Here is a 24,575-nt window from a genome sequence, read left to right as displayed (position 1 = left end):
AATTTGGGATCACAGAGATTATAAAATATATTTTTTTATCGTAAACATTTCACTATATAATGTTAACATTAATTTTACCAATGGTTTTGTAAATGAATTTAAAAATTAATAAATCTAAAAAATCTTAACACCACTGCACACGGATGTACTGAAATATGACTATATTCTAAAACATTAGATCGAGAGGTTTAAAAGAATACTATTTTATGTAATAAAAATACTTTATGCAGTCATATAATATTTAAAATAAATATAAAGGATAATAAGGCTTCAAGATTATATAAATAGATTATCCACAATGTTTAAGGAATGTCAAGGGTTATGCTCTGAAATGGATCGGACATGGTTAAATAAAACCAAATATGTACGTACGTACACGATGTTCCAACAGCAATTTAAATTTATTCATCAATTTTAATAACTGATAATCCTTATCTTCTCGCAATAATTAAAGGAACTTCATGGCAATAATTTTCTAAAGATGATCGATAGGTTAGTTCCATAGAAAATGGTGGGAAATAACCAAATCCTCCTACAGCAGGGTAATAATAAAATATCATTTTTGAAATATGTATTGTACATCATATTTCTATATTTGTCCAACTATTCACAATCACATTTATCTAATAAAGATTATTTTTTGGCTATCAATAGGAATAAAAATTAAAAAATAGATCACATAATAAAGTTTTAACAAAATTAATACAAAAATAATGGTAATTAATTAATAGATATTATAATCAGATATTTTAAACTTTAAAAATGAGGGGTATGAAGATTCAATCAAGCACAAGTTTTTTTCTCCATCAACTGGAATGGACCCGCTCAACATTATAGAAATATTTTTATTATAATAAGTATCTATTATCATAATATCTATGCCGTCAGTTGGAACACAATTCAATTATTACTTTGGTAGACATATTTTTTTAAGTTCTATATACATAATATTATAAAGTAACGGAATATACGTCTGGAATAATTCCATTTTTATGATGCCGAAGGATGTGGCAACATTACACTGGACTGGACAACATCCTGAAAACAAAAAGATAATAAATACCTCTTAAATAAATAAGCGGTTATACTAATGACATTCAAGAAAAACCTTCTTTAGTGCAGATAGTCTCGTTAAATATTACAGTGGAACTTGGTTATTACGAGGAAGATGGGACCAACTGAATTTGCTCGTTATAAGCGTTACTCGTTATATCAGAGAATAGGTATTTTTAAATGAGCTGTCACATAATGCAAAAAGTTGCAATTCAAACAAAAATTTTTCCCCGAAATAAGCATGGCATTTATAAAATACAAAAGAAGTTGTTTATTGTAATGAACGCTGGTAGGTTGGCATTTATAAAATACAAAAGAAGTTGTTTATTGTAATGAACGCTGGTAGGTACCTACTTACTTCACAAACCTTGGATATTTTTTCAACCATATGCGTAGATACTTTTTCTATCTTGTAGGTGAAAACACCAATTAGGTAGGTACTTAAGAAATGTTTTTAAGCAATCGACACATTAAAAGTTTTAAGAAAATATTTGACGATATTTTAGCTTGGTATATCCGATAAGGAGCTCATTATAAAAGTGAATAAATGTATGGAGAAAATCATAAACTAAAATGTCAATGAATGTTTCCTCGGTACATCCAAGATCTCGCTATATCCATGATCGTAATAACCGAGCTCGACTGTACATATTTAATGAAAGTGTATCTCTAAAAAAAGGTTAGTAAAAATGCACCTCATATTATATAACATTTGGTAATCCGGGCAAGAAATAAAGAGTGGCAAGGGTGCCGAGCAGGACAAGGCAATACGACAGACGTTTAATCTAAAATAAATCTTTACATAAGATAGGGTTTTATGAATTAGCATGCAATGACTATAACTGGGTCTACATCAAAAAGACCCAGCAGTCCTTCAATATCGGGGTTAATGAAGATATTAAATACAATAGTAATAATTTTTCATAATTTGCGTAACAACTAATTGAAAATGATTATAACTTTATTAAACTTGTAATTTTTAATTATTCTTTATCACATGAATAAAGCAGGATTAAAAATTCATAGTTTAGAATTGTTAGAAATAAATAATATGTACATATTAACAGCATAAATTGGCAACACTTTAAACCCTTATTCTCTTCATGATTTCCCGACAAAAATTCTCAATTAAACAACTCTCAAAACAGAATTAAACTTGAAATTTTATCAATTAACACTTCCCCACAGTAGATAGCGAGTAGATTATGTGAACTCAAATGTAAACTTCAGTAGTCATAGTTGATAAAGCTCACCGAATGTATGTGAATGAAACATGAGTCGTAATTTAATTTTTTATATTGCGAATACAATAAAATTGATAAACCCATTTTATAAATTATCATGAATAAACCAACGAAGAAACGATGAATCTCTTAAATGAGTAGTGTTGCCACATAAATTCGATCTAAATAATTAATAAGAAATGGAAATTCCAGAGAATCATTTGAAAACGCTAGAAAGACATTAGTATATCTTTTTGATGACTTGTCAACATTTTACGAAAATAGAAACTGCTGTTTTTGTTTGCAGAGCCTTCAAATAATGCGATCATAGCATGAGCAAAAACACCACTACGATCATCACATAATATGTAACAATGTATTGTATCACATATATCTTGTAAATCATGCAAGTCATAAATTATTACCTTCAATTGGTTTATTGTTTCCTCCCAGTCTTCGGCGGCAACCAAAGAGACAGCTTCGATGAGCAACAGTTTGACTTTCTCCACGTTCTTCTTGAACATTTCCAGGACATTGGAAACGTTCACATTATTGCCGGTATCTCTCCAGCAGTCGTAGTCAGTAGCAAGGGCGATGGCCGCGTAGCAAAGTCCCGCCTCTTTTGCCAAGACTACCTGTCAAATGAATTTTACCGTTAACTATTTACAGAGGTAAGTACAGTACACTCTTCAATTGATGATGGGGAGAAAGGGCACATATAAACGAAATACACGGATAATTCGAACTTTTAATTTTTATTTTGTTAAAAAACCTACTAACACCTCCGAAAGCATGAGGACGGGTTCGTGGCTTTTCTCAGGTTACGAACCTCGTCTTCTTCGGCTAGCTCAGTAATGATGTCCGGAGTGGTGTTAAAATTTGTTTTTCTCGGGATGTTAGGTGTAGGATAAATGATACCCCTTGTTATTTTATAGAAGTTTATTTGCATTTTTTAAGTGAGTCGCGCAGAACCTTCCAGTTACCAAGCTCTCTGGACGCTCACTCACTTTTCTCTCGGGGTTCCCTTTTTTAAAATTCCTCCGAACCCACGCCGACTCACCAAAGAGCTCTCGTGATTGGCCAAATCCAATCGGATGATCTTTGAATTCGGCGAATCACGAGGCAGACTTCGGCGCAGGCGCGCGAAGATTTTAGCCGGCTCGCACATCAAGACTCGCCTCGTGTGCCTTACCGCCATAAATCAAATTTTATGAGACTGCCGACGAATGTTGCTTAGCACAATCTCGCACATCTGCCTAGCGGCGTCGACTCGACATTCAACGTTCGCCGCTGCCGCATTCGCGCGTACCCCGAAACGTCAAAATCTCTAGCTAGACAACGCATTGTGCAAATATGTCATCAGACACGGAAACAGCGATTATTATGTATTGGTACCGCAGACATTTAAGTAGAAGGCGAAAATATTGGATTCATCCGTCAATTAAGCATATATCGATACACAGTGCATCCTTTATCGCAGCAGAACTCATCCAGCATCCGGATAGATTCCAAAATTGTTATAGAATGAGTCCGGACTGTTTCAAGGTTCTGTTGAAGTTAGTTGAACCCCAGTTAACGAAAAACGACACGCATTTTAGGAAAGCCATCAAACCAGAAGAAAAACTGCTGATTACCTTAAGGTAAGATTATTAATATTAAGTGTAACCAACAGATTGGGGTTTAGATAAAGAATAAAAGTCATTTTATTACATATAGTGATACATACAATAATTATCTACTGCACCATGTTTATAATTACCTAGGTATTTCGTAACTCATGACTTATATCACAGAATGTTGTCTTTATCTATTTAAAATTACATTTCCTTAATAAATTTATTGCCTTACCACTGACATTGTGCATGTTGAATATAGTACATACTCTGTTTACAATTCATTGAATGTCAAGCAAATCCTGATATGAAAATAGTGCATATTTTTATGAAAATGTAATAAAATTGTATTTTGCAGATATTTGGCGACTGGCTTAAGTTTTAAGGCATTATCCCACATATTTATGAGAGGAGACAACAGCATCGGGATAATTGTTAAGGATTGTACCAACGCAATTTGGGAATGCCTTCAACCGGAATATATGCCCATTCCCAACAGAGGAATGTGGAAATCCATTGCCAAGCGGTATTATGAGCTGTGGGATTTACCCAACTGCATTGGTTCAGTGGATGGGAAACATGTGCGTATCAAAAAATTTTACAATAGCGGGTCCAGCAATTTTAATTACAAAGGCTTTTTCTCTGTCGTCCTGATGGCCAGTGCCGATGCAGACAATTTGTTCATAACAATCGATGTGGGAGATATTGGACGGAACAGTGACGGTGCAGTGTTTCGGTCATCCCAACTCGGTACGTGGTTGGAAAGAGATTGGTTGGACATACCGAATGCCACCCGATTACCAAATGGTAATCCGGAAAATCCTTTTCCGTATTATTTTGTAGGGGATGAGGCATTCCCTTTAAAAAAAAATATTATGAGGCCATTCCCTCAAAGGGTCCTGACGAATGAACGGAGGGTGTTTAACTACCGATTGTCTCGAGGGAGGAAAAGCGTAGAATGTGCTTTTGGTATATTATGTGCGAAATTTTCAATTTTAGATACACCAATAAGGTGTCAAGAGACAGTTGTTGTTTCTATTATTAAAGCTGCCTGTGTTCTGCACAATTTCATCAGAATAAATGAAGGCAAATTCACAACACCTGCGGTGTTCAAGTCTACATGTGTAGATGTGCCGGAAACTGATGCAGAAGTAATTATTAATAAAACAGCTTATGCATTAAGAGATGAACTGCAAACGCATTTCATCAACAACCCCATACTGCGGCAAGAAAGCTGCATGATTTAATAAGTTAATTTAATATTATCGTTTTGTCAAACCTTTTCCATCAAATTCAACCAAAAAGTTATAGCTATGTAAGATATTATGTCATAAAACCCTTCATAATTTGTATCGTTAAGTTTTTGATCTCAATTTGTTTATCGATGAATATTGTTACTCGTAATATACATTTTAAAGCTACGTATAACGTTACCAATCTTTCAATAGTTTGGTTCTAACCTACGTATAGTGTGATTTAAGGTTATCGTTTGTAAATTATCGAGCAGGCAGCTTGTTACCTGTCGCCAAATGAAGTTGTCATCTACAAGACAACATATATTTATCTGGTAACGCAAATGGTATTTTGAAATCTTTTCCATCTAATTCAACCAAAAAGTTATAGCTTTGTAAGATATTATGTCATATAAAACACTTCATATTTTGTATTGTTAAGTTATTGATCTTAATTTGTTTATCGATGAATATCGTTACTCGTAATATACATTTTAAAGCTACGTATAACGTTACCAATCTTTCTATAGTTTGGTTCTTACCTACGTGTAGTGTGATTTAAGATTATCGTTTGCAAATTATCGAGCAGGCGGTCATTTACCTGTCGCCAAATGAAGTTGTCATCTATAAGACAACATATATTTATCTGTGGTAACGCAATTGTTATTTTGAAATATTTTCCATGTAATTTTGTATGGAATTCAACCAAAAAGTTATAGCTTTGTAAGATATTATGTCATATAAAACCCTTCATATTTTGTATTGTTAAGTTATTGATCTTAATTTGTTTATCGATGAATATCGTTACTCGTAATATACATTTTAAAGCTACGTATAACGTTACCAATCTTTCTATAGTTTGGTTCTTACCTACGTGTACTGTGATTTAAGATTATCGTTTGCAAATTATCGAGCAGGCGGTCATTTACCTGTCGCCAAATGAAGTTGTCATCTATAAGACAACATATATTTATCTGTGGTAACGCAAATGTTATTTTGAAATATTTTCCATGTAATTTTGTATGGAATTCAACCAAAAAGTTATAGCTTTGTAAGATATTATGTCATATAAAACCCTTCATATTTTGTATTGTTAAGTTATTGATCTTAATTTGTTTATCGATGAATATCGTTACTCGTAATATACATTTTAAAGCTACGTATAACGTTACCAATCTTTCTATAGTTTGGTTCTTACCTACGTGTAGTGTGATTTAAGATTATCGTTTGCAAATTATCGAGCAGGCGGTCATTTACCTGTCGCCAAATGAAGTTGTCATCTATAAGACAACATATATTTATCTGTGGTAACGCAAATGTTATTTTGAAATATTTTCCATGTAATTTTGTATGGAATTCAACCAAAAAGTTATAGCTTTGTAAGATATTATGTCATATAAAACCCTTCATATTTTGTATTGTTAAGTTATTGATCTTAATTTGTTTATCGATGAATATCGTTACTCGTAATATACATTTTAAAGCTACGTATAACGTTACCAATCTTTCTATAGTTTGGTTCTTACCTACGTGTAGTGTGATTTAAGATTATCGTTTGCAAATTATCGAGCAGGCGGTCATTTACCTGTCGCCAAATGAAGTTGTCATCTATAAGACAACATATATTTATCTGTGGTAACGCAAATGTTATTTTGAAATATTTTCCATGTAATTTTGTATGGAATTCAACCAAAAAGTTATAGCTTTGTAAGATATTATGTCATATAAAACCCTTCATATTTTGTATTGTTAAGTTATTGATCTTAATTTGTTTATCGATGAATATCGTTACTCGTAATATACATTTTAAAGCTACGTATAACGTTACTAATCTTTCTATAGTTTGGTTCTTACCTACGTGTAGTGTGATTTAAGATTATCGTTTGCAAATTATCGAGCAGGCGGTCATTTACCTGTCGCCAAATGAAGTTGTCATCTATAAGACAACATATATTTATCTGTGGTAACGCAAATGTTATTTTGAAATATTTTCCATGTAATTTTGTATGGAATTCAACCAAAAAGTTATAGCTTTGTAAGATATTATGTCATATAAAACCCTTCATATTTTGTATTGTTAAGTTATTGATCTTAATTTGTTTATCGATGAATATCGTTACTCGTAATATACATTTTAAAGCTACGTATAACGTTACCAATCTTTCTATAGTTTGGTTCTTACCTACGTGTAGTGTGATTTAAGATTATCGTTTGCAAATTATCGAGCAGGCGGTCATTTACCTGTCGCCAAATGAAGTTGTCATCTATAAGACAACATATATTTATCTGTGGTAACGCAAATGTTATTTTGAAATATTTTCCATGTAATTTTGTATGGAATTCAACCAAAAAGTTATAGCTTTGTAAGATATTATGTCATATAAAACCCTTCATATTTTGTATTGTTAAGTTATTGATCTTAATTTGTTTATCGATGAATATCGTTACTCGTAATATACATTTTAAAGCTACGTATAACGTTACCAATCTTTCTATAGTTTGGTTCTTACCTACGTGTACTGTGATTTAAGATTATCGTTTGCAAATTATCGAGCAGGCGGTCATTTACCTGTCGCCAAATGAAGTTGTCATCTATAAGACAACATATATTTATCTGTGGTAACGCAATTGTTATTTTGAAATATTTTCCATGTAATTTTGTATGGAATTCAACCAAAAAGTTATAGCTTTGTAAGATATTATGTCATATAAAACCCTTCATATTTTGTATTGTTAAGTTATTGATCTTAATTTGTTTATCGATGAATATCGTTACTCGTAATATACATTTTAAAGCTACGTATAACGTTACCAATCTTTCTATAGTTTGGTTCTTACCTACGTGTAGTGTGATTTAAGATTATCGTTTGCAAATTATCGAGCAGGCGGTCATTTACCTGTCGCCAAATGAAGTTGTCATCTATAAGACAACATATATTTATCTGTGGTAACGCAAATGTTATTTTGAAATATTTTCCATGTAATTTTGCATAGAATTCAACCAAAAAGTAATAGCTTTGTAAGATATTATGTCATATAAAACCCTTCATAATGTGTATTGTTGAGTTATTGATACCAATTTGTTTATCGATGAATATCGTTACTCGTAATATACATAAAGCTACATATAACGTTACCAATCTTTCAATAGTTAGGTTCTTGTCTACGTGTAGTGTGATTTAAGGTTATCGTTTGTAAATTATCGAGCAGGCAGCTTGTTACCTGTCGTCAAATGAAGTTGTCATCTACAAGACAACATATATTTATCTGTGGTAACCAATGACATTAATATGGACGAAGCATCTAGAAAATAAAATGACACTCACTTTGTGTCGGGTCTGCCGGATGGCGAAATTCATATTTTAATATCGGTATCCTACGCTCAAATGAACATTCTGCTTGCAAGCGGTCTGGCGACACCGCTGGGTCTGCCCATACAAAATTTCTGACTGACAGGTTTCGACTCCACCGTTATTATCGTGTTACAGAATGCCAATGTGCCTAGTTAAAAATTGTAAAAAAATCTACTAAGCACTCCAAGAAAGATGGGATATCACTTTGCATGTATTAGTATTATTTATTATTTATAAAATGCCATTTTAAGATATTGATGAATGTTTATTCAATGCAATTGAATGACAGGAACCATTGGACAGTCAGTCGCCTATGATTCGCTGGGCTCACTTGCGTCTAATCTCCGAGAAGTCGTTAGTAACCGAGAATCTGTTTCTAACGCAATGAGTCATGACACTAATACGCGATTACAATAAAGGTTATATTACTATAAATTCTCTAAGCTTGTATCGCATAATGGAAACGGATACGTCAATGGTCACGTGACATCTACCTATACATCTGTGAATGACTTTCATGCACAATTTCTCGTGCGCGCCGGGTATGAAGTGAGTCGTCCATTTAATATGTCATTGGTGGTAACGCAAATGTTATTTTGAAATATTTTCCATGTAATTTTGTATGGAATTCAACCAAAAAGTTATAGCTTTGTAAGATATTATGTCATATAAAACCCTTCATATTTTGTATTGTTAAGTTATTGATCTTAATTTGTTTATCGATGAATATCGTTACTCGTAATATACATTTTAAAGCTACGTATAACGTTACCAATCTTTCTATAGTTTGGTTCTTACCTACGTGTACTGTGATTTAAGATTATCGTTTGCAAATTATCGAGCAGGCGGTCATTTACCTGTCGCCAAATGAAGTTGTCATCTATAAGACAACATATATTTATCTGTGGTAACGCAAATGTTATTTTGAAATATTTTCCATGTAATTTTGTATGGAATTCAACCAAAAAGTTATAGCTTTGTAAGATATTATGTCATATAAAACCCTTCATATTTTGTATTGTTAAGTTATTGATCTTAATTTGTTTATCGATGAATATCGTTACTCGTAATATACATTTTAAAGCTACGTATAACGTTACCAATCTTTCTATAGTTTGGTTCTTACCTACGTGTAGTGTGATTTAAGATTATCGTTTGCAAATTATCGAGCAGGCGGTCATTTACCTGTCGCCAAATGAAGTTGTCATCTATAAGACAACATATATTTATCTGTGGTAACGCAAATGTTATTTTGAAATATTTTCCATGTAATTTTGCATAGAATTCAACCAAAAAGTAATAGCTTTGTAAGATATTATGTCATATAAAACCCTTCATAATGTGTATTGTTGAGTTATTGATACCAATTTGTTTATCGATGAATATCGTTACTCGTAATATACATAAAGCTACATATAACGTTACCAATCTTTCAATAGTTAGGTTCTTGTCTACGTGTAGTGTGATTTAAGGTTATCGTTTGTAAATTATCGAGCAGGCAGCTTGTTACCTGTCGTCAAATGAAGTTGTCATCTACAAGACAACATATATTTATCTGTGGTAACGCAAATGTTATTTTGAAATATTTTCCATGTAATTTTGTATGGAATTCAACCAAAAAGTTATAGCTTTGTAAGATATTATGTCATATAAAACCCTTCATATTTTGTATTGTTAAGTTATTGATCTTAATTTGTTTATCGATGAATATCGTTACTCGTAATATACATTTTAAAGCTACGTATAACGTTACCAATCTTTCTATAGTTTGGTTCTTACCTACGTGTAGTGTGATTTAAGATTATCGTTTGCAAATTATCGAGCAGGCGGTCATTTACCTGTCGCCAAATGAAGTTGTCATCTATAAGACAACATATATTTATCTGTGGTAACGCAAATGTTATTTTGAAATATTTTCCATGTAATTTTGCATAGAATTCAACCAAAAAGTAATAGCTTTGTAAGATATTATGTCATATAAAACCCTTCATAATGTGTATTGTTGAGTTATTGATACCAATTTGTTTATCGATGAATATCGTTACTCGTAATATACATAAAGCTACATATAACGTTACCAATCTTTCAATAGTTAGGTTCTTGTCTACGTGTAGTGTGATTTAAGGTTATCGTTTGTAAATTATCGAGCAGGCAGCTTGTTACCTGTCGTCAAATGAAGTTGTCATCTACAAGACAACATATATTTATCTGTGGTAACCAATGACATTAATATGGACGAAGCATCTAGAAAATAAAATGACACTCACTTTGTGTCGGGTCTGCCGGATGGCGAAATTCATATTTTAATATCGGTATCCTACGCTCAAATGAACATTCTGCTTGCAAGCGGTCTGGCGACACCGCTGGGTCTGCCCATACAAAATTTCTGACTGACAGGTTTCGACTCCACCGTTATTATCGTGTTACAGAATGCCAATGTGCCTAGTTAAAAATTGTAAAAAAATCTACTAAGCACTCCAAGAAAGATGGGATATCACTTTGCATGTATTAGTATTATTTATTATTTATAAAATGCCATTTTAAGATATTGATGAATGTTTATTCAATGCAATTGAATGACAGGAACCATTGGACAGTCAGTCGCCTATGATTCGCTGGGCTCACTTGCGTCTAATCTCCGAGAAGTCGTTAGTAACCGAGAATCTGTTTCTAACGCAATGAGTCATGACACTAATACGCGATTACAATAAAGGTTATATTACTATAAATTCTCTAAGCTTGTATCGCATAATGGAAACGGATACGTCAATGGTCACGTGACATCTACCTATACATCTGTGAATGACTTTCATGCACAATTTCTCGTGCGCGCCGGGTATGAAGTGAGTCGTCCATTTAATATGTCATTGGTGGTAACGCAAATGTTATTTTGAAATATTTTCCATGTAATTTTGTATGGAATTCAACCAAAAAGTTATAGCTTTGTAAGATATTATGTCATATAAAACCCTTCATATTTTGTATTGTTAAGTTATTGATCTTAATTTGTTTATCGATGAATATCGTTACTCGTAATATACATTTTAAAGCTACGTATAACGTTACCAATCTTTCTATAGTTTGGTTCTTACCTACGTGTACTGTGATTTAAGATTATCGTTTGCAAATTATCGAGCAGGCGGTCATTTACCTGTCGCCAAATGAAGTTGTCATCTATAAGACAACATATATTTATCTGTGGTAACGCAAATGTTATTTTGAAATATTTTCCATGTAATTTTGTATGGAATTCAACCAAAAAGTTATAGCTTTGTAAGATATTATGTCATATAAAACCCTTCATATTTTGTATTGTTAAGTTATTGATCTTAATTTGTTTATCGATGAATATCGTTACTCGTAATATACATTTTAAAGCTACGTATAACGTTACCAATCTTTCTATAGTTTGGTTCTTACCTACGTGTAGTGTGATTTAAGATTATCGTTTGCAAATTATCGAGCAGGCGGTCATTTACCTGTCGCCAAATGAAGTTGTCATCTATAAGACAACATATATTTATCTGTGGTAACGCAAATGTTATTTTGAAATATTTTCCATGTAATTTTGCATAGAATTCAACCAAAAAGTAATAGCTTTGTAAGATATTATGTCATATAAAACCCTTCATAATGTGTATTGTTGAGTTATTGATACCAATTTGTTTATCGATGAATATCGTTACTCGTAATATACATAAAGCTACATATAACGTTACCAATCTTTCAATAGTTAGGTTCTTGTCTACGTGTAGTGTGATTTAAGGTTATCGTTTGTAAATTATCGAGCAGGCAGCTTGTTACCTGTCGTCAAATGAAGTTGTCATCTACAAGACAACATATATTTATCTGGTAACGCAAATGGTATTTTGAAATCTTTTCCATCTAATTCAACCAAAAAGTTATAGCTTTGTAAGATATTATGTCATATAAAACCCTTCATAATTTGTATTGTTAGGTTATTGATACCAACTTGTTTATCGATGAATATCGTTACTCGTAATATACATAAAGCTACGTATAACGTTACCAATCTTTCAATAGTTTGGTTCTTACCTACGTTTACTGTGATTTAAGATTATCGTTTGCAAATTATCGAGCAGGCGGTCATTTACCTGTCGCCAAATGAAGTTGTTATCTACAAGACAACATATATTAATCTGTGGTAACGCAAATGTTATTTTGAAATATTTTCCATGTAATTTTGTATGGAATTCAACCAAAAAGTTATAGCTTTGTAAGATATTATGTCATATAAAACCCGTCATATTTTGTATTGTTAAGTTATTGATCTTAATTTGTTTATCGATGAATATCGTTACTCGTAATATACATTTTAAAGCTACGTATAACGTTACCAATCTTTCTATAGTTTGGTTCTTACCTACGTGTACTGTGATTTAAGGTGACGCATCAGTGAAACGCCAAATAATGTTCAACTGTACGCGCGACGAAAATTTGTACTTGCTTCGCATTCATTGAGAGAACGTGGAGTCGGACGCACGTCACTTTGCTGCGTGATGGCGACGGGCCAATTAATTCTAAAATCGTGTAAAGATGACTAAAAACTTTACCCATTTACTTTAAAAAGCAAACATGTCAATGAATATATTATTATTGATACTAATAGAATAATAAACAGAACATAAAATGGACGTATGTTGGATTTATATGAGAAATAATATTTCGTTTGACAGGCGTCATTTTCACCCGTGACCCGCAATCCGCACATCGCCTAGCAACGATCTTTTTAGACCGTGCCTCAACTAATGCATGGCCTTAAGATTATCGTTTGCAAATTATTGAGCAGGCGGTCATTTACCTGTCGCCAAATGAAGTTGTCATCTATAAGACAACATATATTTATCTGTGGTAACGCAAATGTTATTTTGAAATATTTTCCATGTAATTTTGTATAGAATTCAACCAAAAAGTAATAGCTTTGTAAGATATTATGTCATATAAAACCCTTCATAATGTGTATTGTTAAGTTATTGATACCAATTTGTTTATCGATGAATATCGTTACTCGTAATATACATAAAGCTACATATAACATTACCAATCTTTCAATAGTTAGGTTCTTGTCTACGTGTAGTGTGATTTAAGGTTATCGTTTGTAAATTATCGAGCAGGCGGTCATTTACCTGTCACCAAATGAAGTTGTCATCTATAAGACAACATATATTTATCTGTGGTAACGCAAATGTTATTTTGAAATATTTTCCATGTAATTTTGTATGGAATTCAACCAAAAAGTTATAGCTTTGTAAGATATTATGTCATATAAAACCTTCATATTTTGTATTGTTAAGTTATTGATATCAATTTGTTTATCGATGAATATCGTTACTCGTAATATAGTATATTGTTACTATTCTTTCAATAGTTAATTCATATTAATTTTCAGTTTCTTTGTCAATTAATTTCAACCAAAAAGTTATACTACTTATGTCATTTAAAACACTTCATATGTATTGTTAAGCTACGTATTCATATTTATTTTCATAAAATTCTGTGTAAATGATTTATCAATAAATACCTACTATTAACCCTTATAATTTTTTTTTACATTTATCATCCCCAGAATTCACACCTAATTTTGAATTGAAATAGTCAATATATTCTTTGTAAAAAGTAATATTTATTGTTTTTTTTTTATAACAGCGATGGACAAAAAGTTTAAATACATATTCACAAATAAAAATCACATAAACATATAAAAAAGTAAGTATTACAATGAAGACACTTTACACAAAAAGGGCTATAAGCGATGGACAAAAAGTTTAAATACATATTCACAAATAAAAATCATATAAACGTATAAAGCGAGGCTAGAACCAAGCCTGAACAAAAACGATGCATAAGTGCGAGTGAGAAAGTATTTGGCACCCTTATAATCTCTGCGACACGCGCTAGAGTAAGATAAAAGGTTAGAACACACTTATCGGAGAAGACAACATCGGAACGAACAGGATCCCAACACACATTTCGCTTACGATCAATTGTCTGGTTAGTTAAATATGTGTTTGAATACCACCCAGTCCAAAGTTTTTTTTCCAGAATGTTTACGAGATAAGCTACAAGATATATATATTATATTCACAAATAAAAATCACATAAATATAATAAAAAATGAGCAATAGATTATTTCTATTGAAGACAACTTTACACATAACAAACTTATTGGAGAACGTCATTAGCCATAATATAATATAATATAAAATTATGATGAGATTTCTATTAAGCGTCATTTACTTATCACTGACAATTGCATATATAAAAAATAAATATTGAAAATATATAATTACATTTAAAAAATAACCAAATAGGTACTAATTTTATTTAATGACGAACAAAAGAAATCTCCTCAAAATCTTCTTCGTCGTTATCCACCATACTCAAGTCCATAATTACACTAGGGTGTATTGGTGGATAAGACGGTGGTTCCGTCGCAAACGCCTCGTCAACGGCAGCCACAACTAGAGCCCGGAATCGTCGCCTTTGGTGTGGCAACATGGCTGCCATATCTGGTTGGAAGCTCACCAAAAAACTGGTATGTGCGTCCGTCGCCACCCTTTCTTGCCTTGAAGATTGACTCTCCATATATGCCAAAAAACCTTCGTCAACCCGTTGTGACAGCGTCAATGGCTTCCTCGGACGCTTGGCTGGGGGTGGTTGGCTTGCGCAGTCTGATGTGCGCCTAATCACCCCAGGTGAAGCAGCCACGGATACAGGAGCCTCTGGGGCAGAAGAGCACGCCTCGTTCTCATCACCAATCTCGACCAGAGGCTCTGCAGGTAGAGGCGGTAAGTTGCCGCTCCCGGGTCGAGACTTCATAAAGGGCAGGACGAACTGCATGGCGTCCTGGAGATAATACCGCTTGGCCTTGCTCGTCCCACTCCCTGATGGAGGCTTCTTCATGTTGCGGGACAAGCAAGACCGCAAATTCCTCCATTTCTCCTTCGATTCTGAAACGGAAATATAAAGATATTATATTTCAATATATTGCTCGAAACGTCAAGGGAAGGAAGAAGAATTTGTGGTGACAACCCAAAAATCTTATTACGATACAGTCTCAAATATTATGTAGGCAGGTACGTGTAGACTAGACCAATTTTACTTCATACTAGGTACCTAGGTACACTACACATATCTGCTAACTATTGTATATTAATAGTATATACGCTGAAAGGTTATAAAAGAAAAGAATAATGTAGATAAAATAATATATGGTGTCACATTATTATGAATCCAAGTACCTAATCTGCATTCACTTTCGAATATTATACACACTACTAACTGGCTACATACTTGTGTATTCAAATTCCTTTAAACACGTGGGTAAAAATAGCGTGAATTATATCAAATTCCTTGAAACACTCGGGTACACTGATTGCTGAAGACATGTTTGATTAATAACCATAACGATAACGTACTATCTTTGCAATTATGGTCATAATATGTAAAATCATTTCACGCGGTCCCAACACAAAATAAGGTAGATAATTGGTTTGACTTACCGGTAATATTGAAACGATTAGCGATTTCGGTCCACGCCTTTTCGATCACATCCCTATTGGAGTGATCTCGCCGTTTATAATCGTAAATGCATTTATATTTTTCAATTTCTTGCACGAACGCGATGTTGTTTCTTTCGTCTGCCATTTTTATCGAACGGGAAACGTCAAACTCGGCGACAGTCTGGAGAGAAATGACCGATCCGCCAGCTGTGCGCTTGCGCGGAGTCGTCTTTTTTTAGATACGACATGCAGGCTTCGACGGCATTCGACATGTTGCATCGGCGGATCGTCTCGCGTCGCAGTTGCAACGGCCAATGTGCGAAGGTCCATTTAATAACGTTTGTTTCTTGGTTTACGATGACGTCACATCGACGAATTCGTCGTAAGACGCATGCGGCGAGTTCTGATGTGCGAGCCCTCTTAGCGTTGCGCAATGCGCGGCAAAACTATAATATTTAAATTCTTATTTATGTATTTTATTTCGTCTTAAAATTATCTCTTTCATCCATCATCATTTACACTTCAAAATTTATCTTAATTACACCTCCGCCCAGTATGTGATTTTCACGCACCGGACGAAGGCCTTTACCTATGAATAAAATATTAAGCAGTTGAGCAAGGAATTAGATTAAGTGTTTTATAAAGCCGTTTCTAAAGGTCAGGGTTACATTTCGGCTTATAACTACTAAATGATTATTTTACACCGGGAGAAGCCCGCCTGCAACAGGGATGTGTCACTACCATAACATATTACTGAAGCAGACTATTATTTTACAAGTTTAATAAATAGAATATTATTAAGATATATAATTTATTGGTTATGTATGTTTTTGACAACGAATTTTGAATATCAGTATTATACCATGTTTATTTGATGCAAGGATAATCAGATTAATTGAAAGTTTACTGTTTTGCAAATTGTGATGCACATACTGAGATGAGATTGAAATTTCTATCCGAGAGATGCAATTAAACAACGGAAGTTGTTTATTCGCCGATAATGAGTAAATTAATATTAAAATCAATCAGCGGTGAAGGGTGGAGGTAGGTTGTTAAAATCCGATATAAATAGTGCACACTAAACTTTGCCAGTCAAACGTATATTTTGCAAAACATTGCTTTGTTTCCGTCAATCACTTAAAATTGCAAATTTGTTCTTGTTTTTCTCATTAGCATGATTACAAACATGGATACACAATGTTTTTTGCAATGGTAATTGCAAATATGAAGTGAAAACATTTTTTTAAAATAAAAATATACCTACAGGTAGGTATCACTATTGAGCCTAACATTTAACAGGTTGGGGTTCGCTGCGATTTTAAAAACTACTTATTCAAATATTTCTTCAAATAAAAAAGGTTTGTAATCTCTCGCCTATACTAGGTATATAAAATTGTAAAAAAATAAGTAAGTTGTTTTGTTAATTTTGTGTTGGCATGTAAAAAAATTATATTTGTTATCACTAAATAAATGACACTTAGTAATGTCATTGTATTTTTATCACATGCTAAAGAGTTTATTATGTTTGAAAAATAGCAAATATGAGACAACAGAAATAAATAATATTACAGTAAACACAGAACAGTCAGTACATAAAATTAGTATTTGAAAAGGTTCAATGTTAATTCGTGGAAAATTTCATTACCTCTGGCACAGTAGTCATATTTACAAGATGTCCTCCCCACTGTCTGAACATTTTGCTCTCGGCTTTGCTGGAAAAACGTGGCCCCTGTATCGTGACACAGGTGCCGCCGTCTATACATTTTAATTTGAGATTGGCAGCCGCGTTCAGAAGAACTTTGCGGGTTCTCGGACAGAATGCAGGTTCCATCGGAAGGTGGCATACACCCACCGGAGATTGTTCTTGGCCATCGTAAAAAGTCTGGTGACGACCTTGGGTTCTTAAAACAAAAATGAATGTTCATTAGATTCAGCTTCTTCATCATTTGTAGTACATAGTACAATATAGCAGCTGAGTTTTTCCTCTTCAGATTCACTGATTACGGGTTGTGTGTCATATACAAGGCACAGTAGGGGAATGAGCTGGGTACGAGTAATCCTCAGCCGCAACAGTTTGTGTAGAATCCAACCGTTGAACGGTACACGACGTGTGCAAATGTCCCATACAAATAGTATAGGAAATACATATATAGAAATAAATAGTATGTGGTTAGTTAGTGGTCATGTCTAGGTCATGCCTCAAAAACTACCAAAAAAATATCTTAGAACAAATGAGATTAAAATTCACATCATTCGCATCTACAACACTCGCCCAGATCTCGATTACGAGGTGGGCTTGTATCCCACTCGATCCAAGATTTTTTTCTAATATGTAGTTTTTGAGACGTGAGACCCGAGTATTGACATTTAATTTGTTTCAAAAAATTATTTTCACAATGTAACATTATCTCATACAATGTGATTTAGGTATGCTTTCAACTTACCTATCGATAAAATTGTCAAGCACCACAAAGTCGCCAGGCTCGATATCTTCCTGCAGTGACCCTGACGCCGTCGATGCCAGAATATGTGTACATCCCACGGACCTCAGTGCCCAGATATTTGCTCGGTAATTTACCGAGAGAGGATTCACGGAATGTTTCCTGCCATGCCTTGCCAATAACGCGCACGGGATATTCTTGATTGTTCCTTCGATGATGGCATCTGATGGAGCACCGTAGGGGGTGTCCACTACCCGTTCTGATTTATTGTCTAAGATTTGTGGATCGTCTAGTCCTGATCCGCCAATAATGCCGATCTAGAAAAGGATTATATTGCTCAGAGATAATAATGTAAAAAAATAATCAGTTCTTATTAGTTACAGTACAATTTGACCTGCCCGCTGAAAAAGAAATAATGAATTAGTTCAACTAGTACTCTCAAGGTTATGTGTAAACATCAAGTAAATTAAATAATCAATTTATCAATAATTGAGATTAATCTATTTTGAAGATTAGGATTCAGCAGGGAACACAAAAATAATGGGAAGCATGTTAAGCCGCATTTAGACCAAGCGAGCGAATGTTTGTTCTTCCCCAACTACAGTGAAATTCTCACTCTTAAGCATAAGAATTTCGCTGGAGTGGGAGAAAAACAAACATTCGCTCGCTTGGTCTAAATGCGGCTTTAGAATGTATGATTATCGAGTGTAGAGAAATATGGGATAAACTTAAAAATATGTTATTTACAATATTTACGGTTGTATCATAATGCATTAAACTTTGTCATGTAAACGCTACACGCATTCAATATAGGTACTACTTGATGCCATTCAGGGTCCTCTATATTTCTTGTATTTTATGGTTGGCCCCTCATTAAGAGTGTACTTCAGTGAAACGGCAAATAATTTTCAACAGTAGGTGCGATGAAATTTCTCACTCGTCGCCTGTTGCTGATTTGTTTTGTCATGGCGTCGGATGAAAATATTCTTAAATCGTGTAAAGATGACTAAAAAAACTTTACGTATGTACTTAAAAAAGAAAACATGTCAATGAATATACTATTATTATTAGTAATATAACAATAAACATAACATTAAATGGATGCATGTTGGATTTTTATGACAAATTATATTTCGTTCAGCACGCGTCATTTGCACAATCGGCGCATCGCCTAGCCACGATCTTTTTAGACCATGCCTCAACTAAAGTTATAGCCTTAAGTCATAAATGAAAACTGCCATCAAAATTTTGGTCTATGGCTACTGGCTTTCGTCCACAACATGGTTTTTGTTAAATATTTCTGACTACATTACCATGTACCTAAGTACCCACGGTGACCGCGCGGCTTAAGCGTTGGACTATAGTGCCGTGGGTCCCAGGTTCGAATCCTGGGTCTGGCAAGCACACATATTGTTTTTCAATTTGCGTGTGAGTCAGGGTATGGACCTAATAGGTTCAGCAAGTGGCTGACATCCATTTCTCGTAAAAAACAAAATCTGTTGATACAAACCACTAGACTGTAGAGGCCATATGATCCTATTAGGATCAGACATGGTCAAAAAAAAAAAGTAGTTTCTATGATTTTTTGGGATGGATTAATATACGTAAGTAGTGTTTGCAAAGCATAATATATTTTTACTGACAATCAGCTTTGGCTATATGCAAATCTTTCAAAATAATTTATACACAATTTGTTCCTCTTTATATTATGTCGCCTAATCTCTGGCATATTATTATAGTTTTTAGTCAAAACGACATGTCATCACTTGCTGTGTAGTAGTTATACGAAATTCTTATAATACTTGTGTATAATGGAACTTACCAGTATATTTAAGGTCAATAAATTAGTGCATCAGCCAGACTTGCACAGCGGCACATTATATGGCAAAATCAATGGCATCATGACACCAATCGTATGGGAGAAGGGCAGTAAAAAATTAAACAATTTTTTGAACACTTGGATACTACTTGAACTATATTTTATTTACAGAAATTCAATGAGCAATACAAAATTCAATCTATAATAAAACAGTTGAAATTAGTGATTTTTATTTTGGTATAAACTTAGCAATGTTTGACATGCCCACTAAAATCAGACATAATGCTTTTTTATTTGTGCTTATGTATACATATTTATATAGACACATAATCTGTTGTTAACTCTAAATACCTAAATTATCGATTTATGGGTCGATGACATTGAGCTACTTTACAAGCTGCTTGTTGGTGAATTTACAATCTGCTTGCAAACTCGCCCAGTGTTATCATCGAACAAGCAGACTGTAAACAATCTACCGAGAAAAGTTAAAAGCTGGTCTACTTTACACGCTGGCGTGTGGGTCGATATGTGTCTGCGCAGTAGAGCGATAGTGGCGACCTCCCGGTAAAAAAACGAACTACGTCCTGTCAAAATTGTCACTAGCTTGTGAATTCTGAGCGAGTGGAAAGTTTTGTATCATCATCACAATCGCACTAGCTGACTCGCCCGCTTTTAAATTCGCCATCAAGCAGTTTGTAAAGTACCTCAATGACATCGAAGCTTTGCCAACCTTTGTCAGCAATCCCATGAATTATTAAGTATGGTATTTATGGCCTATCAGTATGTCTATATTTTGACCACCAACTGCTCCTGTAGACGGCAGTTTAAAATTACAGTTTAATCCCAATACACCAACCAATGAACAGCGTATGCATCAAATTTATATGAATTTAACTGAAAATCTATCCTACACTAAAAATTACAGGTCATGTTTTCATTCGAGATATTCCCAAATAGATATGACTGCTTACTTACAAAAAACGAGTTTTTTGAGCTTTTAGCATCACAATACCTAGTTGACAATGATGATTCTGTAACGTTTTTAGTGTGGCTTATTAAAAAATGGCAGCTCTAAAATTTTATTTATATTTGCCTTTGTTCATGATTTTATAAGTATCGTAATTACGAATGTATGACATGCGTTTGTACGATTGTATATTTAGATTGTTATAAATACATATGGTTCAGTTTATAAAATTTAATGCACTCAGTCCTGCCACATGCAATTTTAAGGGCTACAATTGTAAGGTCGGGTACTCATTAGCGAGCCGTAACTGTAACCGTTCCAGATACTGTAACCGACTCGAGCTGCAAAATAATTATTTATTAGGGTTGCGAACTAATTATTTGGCGTCCATACTAGTTACTGTATCTACAATGGTTACAGTTACAGCTCGCTAATGAGTGTCCGGCTTAAGGGCCCGCTGAAGAGCCCGCCGTTCAAATATAATTCAGTATAAAAAGGACCTCGGAGTCTAACTACGAGGAGGATAACTACATCAATTTTTTAAATCGATCTTTTCGCAAAAATCACTAATCATCAGAGATTTTATTTCAAGAAATATTATTATTATTACTGATAATTTCTGCAGTGCAGAGAAATCACTAATCATCGGAGATTTTATTTCAAGAAATATTATTATTATTACTGATAATTTCTGCAGCGCAGAGAATTATTATTATTTTATGAACACCTGCGAGATGAAGCCGATCAGAAAACAGGGCTGTCAAAATAATATTAAGCATTCATATTTTTTAAATGTTAATTTCATCATGGTTCTTAATCAAACCTGTGCAAGTACGTACTGATAACTTGGGTGGATTTTGTAGCAAACATACTATTGATATATATACGGGTATATTATTATTATAACCCAATTCAAATTGAATATAGGTTGATACTCAAATACTATTATACCTAGTATGTTTATGATTTCGAGAAAATAATACGATGGTATAATTAATCCATATCAATTATTTGAAAACATTACATTCGCACTTTGCACAAAATTACAAACACATTCGAAGTTTGCCGCACACGTACAGACCACGTGATATTTGTTTACGCAAAATCGTCGCTTTTCAAAATGGCGAATTTGATTACCAGATTTTACTGCGATGAATCAGTATGTTCCTTTTTGTCTTTTTTTATTCGTAGGTTTGTTTACTATGTACACCGAGAAATTTCCATTTATAAACTCGGAAACGATTTTTACAGAAGAGTTTTGGAATATAATGCAACCAAAACTGGAAAAAAATTCTATCATGGGTGTTGACTTCCTGAATTAGCTAACCCCAGGTCCATGCCACTACGTGAACCACAGTGGATATTAAGCCATTTCCACACTGGCAACAAGTTGCTGGCAACCTCATTAAATTTTACGATACTTACCATAATTGCTTAAGAAATTTTACAATAATTATCGTAAAATCTAACGAGGTTGCCAGCAAATTAACTTGTTGCCAGTGTGGACCCGGCATTAGATGCACAAAACTTAAATAATATATATTATAAATAAAAATTTAAAATTATAAATATATATTATGATTTATGTCTTCGACAGCCCTGATGAAATAAATGTGAAATATGAGTCGGATCAGTCACAGAGCAAATTTATTAACACAAACAACTTTGACATGACCTTTTTATATTAACTAGTAGACCAGATATTATGGACCACATGTTAAAAAATCATATTTTCAATTCTCAAGGCCAATTCTGTAGAACGTCCTCTTAATGTGATGATTTGTATCGATTTGCCTTAGTTATGGTACAAGCTAAAGGCTGTTTTGTATTATAAATATTTATCATATTATGCGATCGATTTAAAAAAATTAATTTCTTGCCCTTGGTTTGACATGTACCACATGGAAGGAATCATAATGAATGGAATCACATGCGTACCATCAGATTGTTTGACAGTTATCGACCAATTTTACATAATAAATGCAGACACTCCAAGCAGAGTAAACTATGTAGGTTCTTTTTTGCAACACGGAACAAAATGAAAGTTATTTTTTCAGTTTATTGCAAAGTTATATTTCTTTTATTTTATGTATAACGTTTATTTTGTTTAGTTTATTAATGAAGTGTCTTCATAGCTATTTTAAATTGTTTTGATGACGAAATTTCACTTATCGCAACGGTATCTAAAACTCATTAAACTAAATATTCTAAAGGTTCTAAATGATGTGTAAGCCAATTTGATTTCTTCTATTTAACTTCCAAGCCTTCTTGGAATTTAATCTGCGCCTCTTCAGTGACCATACTTCTTTGTTTTTCCAAAGCAATCTTTTTGTATTTCTCTGCCATTTCTGAGTTTTTCTCCACACCATCGCCTCTTGCATACATCTGACTGAGATTCGCACATGCGTAAATATTCTCCAAATTGCATGCCATTTCACTAAATTTAAAAGCTTCAGACATATCTTTATGTAATATAAAATCTTCAGGTTTCGTATTATCTGGCTTCGATTTGCCATGAACGTGATTTTTGGCTTCTTTGGCCATTATTTCAGGTTTCTTCACACCATTTATAAACATACCGGAAAGATAGTAACACGCTGATGCGTTATTGGATGCGCAGCTTTTCTTCAATGACTCCATACCCTTTATGACATTGAGTTTCACATCTGACATGGGCGAAACTAACATTAGTCCTTCGCTTAGGCAGGCGTCAGGATCGTTAAGTGTGCAACCCTTCACGAAATATTGCAAAGCAGCTTCGGTGTTTCCCTTTTCTGTCGTCGATCCTTTACTCAAGAGTTTGTATTTTCCGATTTTATAGCACGACCTTCCAAAATTATGTTCATCGCAATTTGTCCCATATACTTTCGCCGCTTTTACAAAATCTTTTTTGATTGCTTCCAAATAATCGCCGAGAAGATGACACGCCTCGGGATTTTTTTCGTGATAACACCCGAACCTATATTCTATACCTAGGTTCGCTATATAATCTTTAACTTCCGATTCCTCCTTTAGATCGAAAGACATTGTTTTATTTTCAACTAAACCTCTTTAACCGGATTTTCAGTCTGTCAAAAATACGAACAGTGCCGCAAACGTGACATTTGTACAAGTGTTAAGTAATAACCACCGAAAACAAATTAGATAACATTATAGGTTATGTCGAATGATAAAATGCTTGAACTAACCTTAATATTCGGTCCCATTTTTACACCAGATCTTTGAATCTGAACGATATTTCACGGTAGAGACAGAGGTATTAATAAAATTTTATATTTTAATATCACAAGATTTAAAAAAAATGTAAATGTCAATATTTGAAGTGTGGCTAATAAATAATAATTTGTGAAG

The 24,575-nt window shown here is 33.6% G+C and overlaps 2 protein-coding genes across 2 annotated transcripts; both read right to left on the bottom strand.

The window, feature by feature from the left end:
- Positions 1–382: 382 nt before the first annotated feature.
- Positions 383–24,575, bottom strand: Mtap (Methylthioadenosine phosphorylase). The gene is made up of 5 exons (XM_085959670.1): positions 24,413–24,575; positions 18,442–18,755; positions 17,643–17,898; positions 2,702–2,911; positions 383–1,038 (listed from the first exon to the last, which is right to left on the bottom strand). Exons 1-5 carry the CDS (start codon positions 24,428–24,430, stop codon positions 991–993), a joined length of 846 nt encoding a protein of 281 aa, XP_085815796.1. The 5' UTR covers positions 24,431–24,575; the 3' UTR covers positions 383–990.
- Positions 23,326–24,374, bottom strand: Coa7 (Cytochrome c oxidase assembly factor 7). The gene has a single exon (XM_085959671.1). It carries the CDS (start codon positions 24,249–24,251, stop codon positions 23,472–23,474), a length of 780 nt encoding a protein of 259 aa, XP_085815797.1. The 5' UTR covers positions 24,252–24,374; the 3' UTR covers positions 23,326–23,471.

Source organism: Rhyacophila brunnea, unplaced genomic scaffold (genome assembly GCF_057557595.1).
Source record: "Rhyacophila brunnea isolate RB1 unplaced genomic scaffold, BYU_Rbru_1.0 scaffold_9, whole genome shotgun sequence".
In the NCBI taxonomy this organism is placed as follows: domain Eukaryota; kingdom Metazoa; phylum Arthropoda; class Insecta; order Trichoptera; family Rhyacophilidae; genus Rhyacophila; species Rhyacophila brunnea.
The sequence above is the reverse complement of the archived record's forward strand: the minus strand, read 5'-3'. Positions and strand labels throughout refer to the sequence as shown.

Bases quoted from the DNA above. Each gene is read 5' to 3' on its own strand.
- Coa7 (XM_085959671.1), bottom strand. From the start codon at position 24,251: ATGTCTTTCGATCTAAAGGAGGAATCGGAAGTTAAAGATTATATAGCG.
- Mtap (XM_085959670.1), bottom strand. The intron at 17,899-18,441 runs GTAAGTTGAAAG...TTTTGTTTTAAG, and splicing joins CTTGACAATTTTATCGATAG to AACCCAAGGTCGTCACCAGA. The intron at 1,039-2,701 runs GTAATAATTTAT...TTTTGTTTTCAG, and splicing joins AAACAATAAACCAATTGAAG to GATGTTGTCCAGTCCAGTGT.